Raw genomic sequence first — 10221 nt, 5'->3', positions numbered from 1 at the left:
CACCCGGCGTGTTTATTTACTCATTTGTATCAATGAACGTTTGTACCCGACTCCTCCCGCCTCTGGAGGCCGGGGCCGCCGCATTTGTCCCCGGCGCGGGACGCTCACCGGGACCAACATCGGGGGTTCCTCCGACGCTGCAGGGGCGGAGGGGACTACAAACTTAGAGGGTCTCAAGGTGTCCGAGAGGAGGGGCTGCAGTGCTGGCGGCCCGGGACACGGACCGGGAGAGGGGAACATCGTGGTCTTGTAGGGTAAGACACGTATGGGGCTGGCAGGGAGACCTTGGCATCTAAGGTTTGGGGTTTATGGACCCGGGCTGGAGGGACTGGGAGCGGTAAATGGGAGGATGGAGGGGTCCCTGGAGACAGGAGACTGCAGGGTTCCGCGGGATAGGAGCTGGGGACCTGAGCACAGGTTCAGGGGGTTTTGGTGCCCCTTAGTCGAGAGGCGGTCTGGCCGAGCCCTCAGCTGCTGAGGCGACAGCCCATGTGGGACTGCCCGGGCTGGAGGAGGGGGCCGGGACCCCAGAGGGAGGAAAAGAGGGAGGGAAGTAGCCTAGCAGCCAAGCGGGCATCAGCTTTGAAGTGCACACCATTAAGTGTGTGTGTGTGTGTGTGTGTGCACGCGCACGTGTGTGTGTGTGTGTGTGTGTGTGTGTGTGTCTCTCATCTCATCCATCTGTGGAGATTGGGCTCAGCAGGGCATGATTGAAGAAGAGAGCAGAGGTGAAACTGAGTTTGATCGGCGGCTGAATGGATCCCAGGCGACGTGACGCAGGCAGCGGGCAGCCGGGCAGGAAAGACTTTGACGGCAGGTGTCACACATCAGGCCATAAGCTCTCCTACCACCTTTCAGCTTTGTGGGCGGGAGGCTGGCAGGCGCCAGCGCAGCCCACCTCCTGCTCTCAAACACGCATCACTTACATTGAGGGAAGCACTAGGCTGCGCTCAGCCCTGAAATCTTGCCTCCTGCTTTCCCCTTTCATTCCTTTGCCTTCCTTTTCTTTTTTTCCCACTGCTTCCCCGTAACTCCAGAGCCTGGGACAGACCTTTTCTCAGTGATCATGTAGCCCAGCTCGGGTTTTACCTCTCACCCCAACTTCCCCGCCTCACCCTCCGTCCGCCGCCGCCACCGCCCAGCACCCGCCCAGGGGCCTCTAATCGCCGGCACAAGCCGCGGATCGCCGGCTCCGCACCCACGCGCTCGGCCACCGTGCCGCCGCCCTCAGGGGTACAACGGCAGCCAGCAGGGCCTCCACTCTGTGGCCGGAGAGCCTTCCCCTCTTCATGGGTTCATTTGAATTTTGGATTCAGGGTACTTTCCTTTTTTTTTTTTTCCTTACCTAGGAATTTGAGGGGGGAACTTTTGACCAATCGATCGCACTTTCTATCCGCTACCTCTCTGTCCCCCTTCTTTTTTTTCGAGCAGGGGAAGGGGCTTACGAGAGAGGCTCCTGCTGGACAAAGTTTTCCAAAGTTTTCCGAGTGTGATGGTTGCGAGGAGAGCTAATCCACCAGCTTGATTCACGGCTTCATCTCACCACCCCTCGAGCAGCCCCTAAGTCCGCTATAAGGGAACAAACAAACAAACAAACAAACAAAGTTACACTCCGAGTCGCCTCGTGTCTCCTCTCTCTCTTCTAGGCAATTTTTTTTCCCTCCCTCTGTCCGCTCCCCTCGCAGCCTTCACTCCCCTTCCCTCGGCCCCTTTCTCCTTCTCTGTTTCGGCTGGAGGTGCCAGGACCCCCGGCCGCAGCCTCCCCTCCCCCGCCACTCGCGTCCCTTCTCATCCGACCCTCCCCTCCCCCGCCGCGGCCGGCACAGCCAATCCCCCGAGCGGCCGCCAACATGCTCTTTGAGGGCTTGGAGCTGGTGTCGGCGCTGGCCACCCTCGCCGCGTGCCTGGTGTCGGTGACGCTGCTGCTGGCCGTGTCGCAGCAGCTGTGGCAGCTGCGCTGGGCTGCCACCCGTGACAAGAGCTGCAAGCTGCCCATCCCCAAGGGCTCCATGGGCTTCCCGCTCATCGGAGAGACCGGTCACTGGCTGCTACAGGTAAGGGCGCACTCGCTCCGCTGCTCTCCGGGGTCCGCTGGCTGCAAGCGCGGGACCGATGGAGTCGCGGGCCGGCCAGGGGGCGCCGGGAGCCTGAAGGCACTGGTCCCCGCCCCGCCCCTTTTCTCCTCTCTGCCTGCGCTGCCCCGGCTTCCCCTGCCCACCTGCGGCGTTGTTCGGAGCCCACTGGTGTCGGGTGCGCAGGTTCAGAGGGCTGATAAAAGAGGTCACCGGACCCGAGAGGGCTCCCAAGACAGACTTTTTGCGGTTGCAGGCAACCGGGTGGGGGTCTGCGAGGCGTCCGCTTTCGCCTCCCCTTCGCCCTCCAGGCCCCAGTCGCTGTCGGCTTCCTGGGCTTTGGCGGTTTCATTGGGATCCGAAAACTGAGTCGGGGAGAGGAGGAGGGGGCCAGTGGCAGATTGAACTGCCTATCTAAGACCGAGGCTGTGTTCCCGCCGCACCGTCGGCTGCGCCAGGTACTACTGCCCCGAGCCACGGTCGGAGAAAGTGTGGGTTTTGTGGTGGGAGAGGAAGGAGGTAACCCAAGGAAAATGAGAAGCCTGAGGGTTCTCTGCTTTCGGAGAAAAGGGTCTATTTACTTAATGGGTGGGGACAGTGTGGAAGGGGAGAGAAACTTGGGAGAAGTGTGTGTGAGATCCGTAGAGTGCGTGAGTGTTTCTTGTTCGACGCCGAACAACCCCACACTTCGGGTGATAATAGTGGTGGGAGCGTCGGGAACCGGACCCAGGTAGGTAATGGGGAGATTAACCTGGAATTAAACTCTTCAAGTGCTAGACAATCGCTTTGCAATTTGATACACACCAAGTTTTTTCTTGGCGGGGTGTGTGGGGGGGTGTCTCCTGAGCGTTAACCGCGGGAGGTGTGTTGTGTGCACGCGTGCACGAGTGTTTGTCCCAGGGATGCTGAGGGTTGGGAGAAGGATGGACGTCCTGAAATGGACAACCCGGACACAAGAGAGATGAGGTGGGAGGTGAATGCAGAGACCTGTGGGTTTAGAAGTGCGAAAGCTTGGCTTGAAATTAACAGACGCGTGCAATCCGCTCCAACACACAGAGACCCCGCCCCACGCCAAGTGACAGCGGAGCGGGGGTGGGGGTGGAGAGGGAAGGGGGACGCCCGGTTCCTCTTCCCTGTGGTCATCCCAAGTCTCGGAATCAGCTCATCTCTTTTTGCGGTTGTTCGTGCAACGGGCTGGGGTTCACTCTAACCAATGGGACTACCCCCCTGTAAAGAATTCCCCAGAGCCTATCCCGTGCCACCATACTTTAAGGGTTAACTGCAGCGGTGGTCTAGGCTTTTGGCCGAGAATTTAGGAAATAAAATAACTCACATGGGCACCGGCTCCTGCCTCATTAGAGCCAATCTGCGGAATCCGCGGTCTGTCACCGTCCCCCTCCATTCTTGACCTTTCTCTGCACCCCCCATGTCCCCCTGACCTTTTCTCCGAATCCCACAAGGGCCCCTGGGGCTCAACTTCCCACTAGAGCAGAAGATGAGGAGGAGGAAGCAGACCTACGCCTCCCCATCCATCTACCCCCGGGGCTCTAGACTCCCGGGGGGGAGGGAAATGGGGGGGGGGAGGAATGCGTGTAGAGGAGCACCGAAGGGGTTAATGGGAGCCTCTGAATCCCAGCTTTATTTTTTCGGAGTCATTTATCAGATTTTACGGGGGGACCTCCAAGGGCTCTCCGTTTCCACCATGCGCCATCTAAACAGAGCCCAGGGCTAAAAATACAACATTTTTGTATAAATTGGACTCGCGGCCCGAGCGGCCGCCCCTATGAAAGTCCTCTTTGTGAAGACCGTGGAAACGGCGGACAAATAACTCTTTATTAATGCCACAAAAAACGCACTTTAATTATAGTTAGGCAGATCAGAGGCGGGGGTGGGGGCGGCGGGAGAGAGGCGGCGGCGACCTCGGAAAATTCACAGCCCAACTTTTGTGTCGAAAGAAAAGAAAAACAGAGGAAAAGAGGGAGAGGAGAGACGGAGAGTCAGACGGAGCGAGGGAGACCGGTATAGCAGCAGACGGAGGGAGGGAACCCCGCTCCTCACCCCCCTCTTTGTCGCACCTCCACCCTCTCCTAGATTTCTCTTAAAGGGGTAGACTCTATCTAGATCGGCGGCAGAGTGGGGGTTGTTCTCTCTGACCCGCCAACCTGGGAGTGGGACGGTGTCCCGGTGATCCAGCCCCCCTCCTGAAAGCGCTGGCGCTCCGGGCTCGCTCCCTGTCGCGCGCCGGGGCCGGAGGCGCATGTGGAAAAGTGATTAGTACTCCTGGTTCTGCAGAGTCACTTTCGGCAGTGCTGGTGTGTGTACACATGTAGCTGGAGAATATGTTTCCGTGGAAGAAAGGAAAGTGAGGAGGAACACCAACCCCGGAACAGAAGCCTAGTTGTGCCATCCGAGGTGCTTGACCCCGGGGATCTGGACCCCGAATCCGCCTTTCTGTTAGCAGGCAGGCAGGACGGCCGGACAGGTGGCGCCTCTCCCCTTCTCACCCGGTGCTGCTCTGGCAGGAGAAGGGTTAATGTAGGATAGGGTGGCAAGCGCCTACGTCAAAGGTGAGCAGGACGCCTCCGCCCCCGCCTTTCGGAGGTCCCCTAGGTTTCCGGTACGCGTGCAGGGCCGGCCCAGCTAGCTCCTCGGAGCGCCCGGCCCGGCCGGGGCCTAGCCCTCATCAGCTAGCGCCGCCGCGGCTGCCCACGCGGATCCAGTTACCTGCGACCGCCGCCCCGCCCGGCCCCGCCCCTCGGGAAGCGCCTTCCTCCGCGCTCCCGTTCCAAACTCCCGGGCGGCGACGAAAGCCCTTCTCAGTTATTTCCAGGGTAAATTGCATTAGGAAAATCGCAGCTCTCCGCTCGTGACCCAACCCTGAGAAGCCCTCAGCGGGCCGCCGGGTCCCTTCGCGGCCAACACCCAAGAACGGAGGAAACCCCCGCCCCCATCTGTAGTGACTGCCTCCGGGCACGGTCCGCTCACCGCTATAAATAATCTTTGGCCTGCGGCCACCCCGCGGGGTCTCGCCAGCCCGTGGCCGGGAGCCTGGAAATATTTATTCCGAGAGGCTCGCGAGCGCGAGGCGGGGCAGTTGGGGAGTTGGGGGTGGCGGAGGCTCTATCTTCGAGTCCCGCAATCCGGGATACCCTTTTCCCTCCCGCAAGTCGTTACTAAAAAACAGCCTCCCACGGGGTGCCCTGGGCTTCCCGCCTCCTTGCATTATTTATTATCCTCTAGGCCCTGCTTCTCAGTTCTTGTGCATGCTATGAAAAATAAAACCTGCGTGCGTGTTTGTGTATGTGGGAGGCGAGGCACTGGTGCCCCGGGTGGTGTCCTCCGCTCCTCCCCCGCGGGCTTTCGAGACTGGGCCTTCGGGACGTCCCATCTGGAGATGTGCGCCCTGAGGGAAGTCTCTTGTGTGGCTCCCGCAGGGTTCGGGTTTCCAGTCGTCGCGGAGGGAGAAGTACGGGAACGTGTTCAAGACGCACTTGCTGGGGCGGCCGCTGATCCGCGTGACGGGCGCGGAGAACGTGCGCAAGATCCTCATGGGCGAGCATCACCTGGTGAGCACCGAGTGGCCGCGCAGCACCCGCATGCTGCTTGGCCCGAACACGGTGGCCAACTCCATCGGCGACATCCACCGCAACAAGCGCAAGGTAAGAGCTCTGGGCCGAGAGCCCCGTGACCATGCTCTGACCCTCTTCTTCCGTGCACCCAGCTTGGGGTATGGAGTTCTCTGAGCCAAGAGAACGTCTCCGCCCGAACCTGCGACCCCCCCGCTGGCACGCCGAGTTGGAGGGTCCCTGCATAGGCCGCCTTCGGGTCGGCCCTGTTGCTGGCCCACTTCGCTGGGTACAGTACCAGGCCCAACTGGTGGCTGTATGGGGGTGGTTTGGACAGAGCCTGAACGTGCGGGGGTTGAAGCGTCTAATTCCTGTCCTCGCCGTGCTCCCTAAAACTGGAAAAAGAGGAAAGCGATCTGTGTCTGGCGCTCCTCGTTCCATGTTTCCCTCGGGAATTCCGACGGATCATTCTAAAATCAAAACTAGCCTTCCTGCCACAGGTTGCTTTAATGGCAACGTAGCCAGACGCGGGGGCTAGGAGCACCTTGTGGGCAGCGGTTGCCGGGCCCTGTTTGGGAGGGGCGGGGTGAAATTTGGGCCACTATGCGCACCGGTCTGGACGTTGGTGGAAGGGCGAGGGGCGGGAGAGCAGCCGAGGCTCGGCAGAGGATCAAAGCGCACCTACTCCCTCCCATAAAGAGGAAGAGAAAGTGGGTGTTTATCCTGTGGATTTCCCGAGCGCCTGAAAGAGGCACGGAGGAGGCGAGCCAGCGCGCACGGAGCGAGCCTCCCCGCCCCCTGCTAGGGCTGAGCCACTGGCGCTGCAGCCGCCGCGGCTCGGAGCGCGGGCGGCACGTGCTGTTTGAACTGCAGTAACCCGAAAGCTGAGCCGCCGACGGGCGGGGCGCCGGCCTGCGGGCTTAAGGCAGCCAGAAGGGGGGTGGGGGAGACTGCGCGACCTCTCTTCCTTACATTTTTTTCCATTGGGTCAGAGGACTTACCCAGGTTTGAAACCTAAAGGAAAGAGAGAGCAGTCTCTGATCTCTGGGAAAAGTGGCAAAGCCCAGGAGAAGGGAGGGGGCAACTGTGGGCACTCCCCTCCACCGGAAGTCTGCATGTGAGGTGGTCTCCGGGAACGTAGGAATTCAACTTACAGTATTTGATGGCTTCTGAACTGCCTGTGAAGAGTAATTCTCCGTAGCAGACAAAAGGAGGAAAAATTACTCGGAGGGGACTGGTCTGCACGTACCCCCAATGCTCCTCCCCCATAAAACATGTATTTCAGGGACTGGAAAGGGGCTCCTAAAGTTGTCTCTCCCATCTGCCTCGCTAGATCAGGAAGCAGCTAACAAGGCCCAGGGTCAAATGGGGCGGGTGGAGCTGGGTTCTGAGGAGTGGCTGGAAGGGTGCTGTAGGCTCAGGAATAGGGGGTTTTCAATTACGCTGGACACTTTCTTTTTCTTAGTCTTTGTAACTCCATTAAAAGCTCATTCCGAAGAGTGAAGAAAGAGCCTTGGTCTCAGAAACCCAGCTCCAAAGAATGTGACTGCTTCTCATTTTATCTTTATAGAGGCTTTGACGAGAAAGCAATTCTTTTCCCTTTCTCACAGAAGGGGATGCTGAGAGACTCAGGTTGAGAGAGGCAAAGCAAAGGCAGGTGGGGCCTGCAACACCATGTCCATAGAAAGGTGTTTCTGGGCCACCAAGCAGAGCCCTAACTCAGTCTAGTCTACTTGGGGCTGCCAGAAGCTGGGAGCTGGGGGTGGGGAAAGGTATGGGGACGGGGGGAGGGTGAAGAAAACTTGGTCAGGACCAGAGTGTGAGACCTTGGGGGTGCAGAGGGCTTCTGGGCAAGGCTGTTGCCTTGTGGTTCCTCTCCAGGTGGGGAGGACATGCCTGGAAAGCCCCAAGATTTTGGCCTACATTGTCCATTTGGAGAAAAGGAAAGGGGAGGAGAAAGGAGATGGCACAGATGACCAATGTCAGGGGAACACACAGGAAAGGAAGGGAGAGGGAGGACTGGGGATAGGACAGGGGTGGGGGCAGAAACTGAGGACCTCAATGAGGCATAGATGGGGTCCACTAGCCCTCTAGCTCCCTGGGTGTGGGGAGCAGCCAGAATGCAGTTCATCCTGACACAGGCGTGTGGGGGCCCTCCCTTTGTGTGTACTAGTTGTGTGTTTGCTATGTGACATGTATACACATGGTCCTATGGTAGATGGGTGGACCAAAGAGTCCTTTCCTCAAATCTCTCTAATTGGTGTTCCATGAACTTAAGTTTACTGAACTAAATAGAAGACTTTAGATTAGCTACAAACATAAAAGTGAGAAACTTGGTCCTTGCCCTCAAGAAGTGGAATCTAGCCAGAAGGATGAGAGACTGCTCAGGAGCACATTTTGGTCCCAGAGAGAATGGCCAGTCTGTTGGACCCAATGCCTCGTGGATTCAGTCTGGCCAGGGTGAGAGCTGCTAAGCACCACTCACACTGCCTTATCTAGCCCATGCTGCAGTCAGGGACCTAGCTGGAGAGCGGCTGCTGGGCCAGACCCAAGCCTGGTTAGGATGTGCTCGCAGGAAGTGAGGCCCAGGTGTGCAGGGGCCTGGCTGGCAGGGAACTAGGAGCGTCACTGTTTCCATTGGGGCTGGTGGCCCACCCCTTCTCTGGGAGGTCTGGCCAGATGTTCTGGGAAGGGGCTCCTCACAGCCCTCGCTGCACTCCAGGTGTTTGCCCTGGCTGCTTTGGTTGTCTAGGGCCAAGAAGGGTAGGCAGGGAGAAAGTCCAGAAAGTTTTGCCCAGTCTAACAGAACCTTCTCCGGAAGCCAGGCTTGTGTTCCTGTAGCCACCCCCAAACTCTGTCCCTTGTTCCCCCACACCTATGGCCTGTGGTGTCTCTGATTGATGGGGGAGGGCCCCTATCCATTTTGTTTTTGTGTGCAGAGAGACTGGGGTATTGTTCCGTAAAGGTGTATAGTCAGGTAGGGATGATTGGGGAAAGGGTTGTCAGAGACACAGTGGAGTCGGGGATAGTTCTGGAAGCTTCCAGTGCCCAGCCCCACATACCAGGATCAGGCATTTCCTCTTTTCCTTCAGAGATAGGGCTGGCCTCTTTGCACTAAGGGACCAGCAGCTTCAGGGCATCTCAAATGGTGGGCTTCTCAGAATTTGGAAAGCATCACAGGGGACTCACCTGGCCTTAGAGCCCTGGACTAGGGAGACCCAGAAGTGGTCTTCTTGCCCCTCCTACCCAGACCTCTGGCTACAAGGACTTCTGCGCCTGAAGCTGAAGTGGGGCAAGAGCTTTCCCAGGCTTTGGAGGCAGGAATTAGGAAGCCCAGCCACTGGCCCTCACTGATTTAGCCTTTGGGCCCCATCCTGGGTGGGAGTAGAGCTCAGGCTCAGGGTGGCTGCATCCCGGGGCTTGTGCCAGGAGGTTCCTCAGCAGTCAAGCAGAGCCAGGAGGGCCCATGGTTTCAAGGTCCTGGGGGAGTCCAGCCAGGAGCAGCTGTAAGTGGCTTTTGAACTAGTGCACAGTCTCTGACTTTAAAGTCTTGTCCACCAGGCTCAGTTCAGGATAGAAGTTCCTACCTGCATTGGATGGGACAGCCAGGGCGTCCTGCTACTGGGAGGGCCCCCTGGCAAAGGCCTTTGCTTTGCCAGCTGAAGTCCTTCATTCAAAAGTTACTGTAGCACTATCAGGTGGACATGGACCATTGAGGGGGTGGGTGGCAGGAGCGGATGTCTCTGAAGGTTAGTGGGGGAGGGAGCACACAGCCAGCCGCTAGGGCGCCTGAGAGCGGGTGCCTCCCTCTGCATGCCCTTGTGCCAGGCAGTGGGAGGGTGGGTTGGCTGGGAGTGGGGGCTACCCCCTCCCTTTACCCTCCTTTCTGTGTCTTTTTTCCAGGGGCGGGGAGTGTCGAAGCCTGTGATGCTCATGTGTTTGTTCACGTTCCCAGCCTTGGGAGACAATCGTGGCCTTGGTGGGCAGTGGGGTGGGGCTTGGCTGGGATCTGCTCTGGCCCTGAGTCCCCTGTGCCAGGGCTGTATCCATTGCAGGTTCCCCAGGCAGAAGGGCAGGGGTCGGGGAGTGTCTACCGGGGCCGTGAAATGCTTAGAGCAAATCACAGTAGCCAGAACAGCTGGCTTTGCCCTTAAAATAAACTTGGGCTAAAGAGGAGATTCCCCATCAGGGCTCTTGGATAAATTCAGAGCCCCCAGGATGGGTTCAGGGTGGCTTGATGGGGTTAGGAGTAGGAAGCAGTAGGTTCAGGGACCTTAGTGAGTGTGGCCAGTCACGCCCTGAACTATGACTTTGGGAGGCCCTTCCCCCTTGAGCCTCAGCTTTCCCAGGGGTTTTTACTATGGCTGCAAGAAGAATGAGTGGGTAAACCTTTTCAGATTCTGTGGCTCAGCAGATGTCTGCCGAGTGTTGCCCTCCCCACCCCCACAGGGTGCTTTCATTGTGTGTGGAAGAGTTAGGGGATATGATTAGAGCTGGAGGCAAATGAGGAACAGGTACTGTTTCTAAAGATGCTGGGAACTCAGCAGGGCATGTACAGACTGGGGCGGGGCGGGGGGCGGGGG

The 10221-nt window shown here is 58.5% G+C and overlaps 1 protein-coding gene across 3 annotated transcripts in view; it reads left to right on the top strand.

Annotated features, from left to right (window-relative positions):
• The first annotated feature begins 1316 nt into the window (after positions 1-1316).
• The window catches only part of CYP26B1 (cytochrome P450 family 26 subfamily B member 1), a 19573-nt gene continuing 10668 nt past the window's right edge, over positions 1317-10221 (top strand). The window contains exons 1-2 of one of the 3 annotated variants that reach the window (XM_039852526.1): positions 1317-2054; positions 5507-5731. In XM_039852526.1, coding sequence (XP_039708460.1) covers positions 1851-2054; positions 5507-5731 — 429 coding nt within the window. In that variant the 5' untranslated portion in view covers positions 1317-1850. Of the gene's footprint in view, positions 2055-4065; positions 4640-4750; positions 4904-5506; positions 5732-10221 lie in introns of those variants that run through there. The other 2 variants (XM_039852528.1, XM_039852527.1) reach the window with 2 other exon arrangements.

This window comes from Pteropus medius, unplaced genomic scaffold, assembly GCF_902729225.1.
Source record: "Pteropus medius unplaced genomic scaffold, Ma_sr-lr_union100, whole genome shotgun sequence".
Lineage (NCBI taxonomy): Eukaryota > Metazoa > Chordata > Mammalia > Chiroptera > Pteropodidae > Pteropus > Pteropus medius.
Note: the sequence above shows the minus strand (reverse complement) of the source record. Positions and strands in the feature narration are given on the sequence as shown.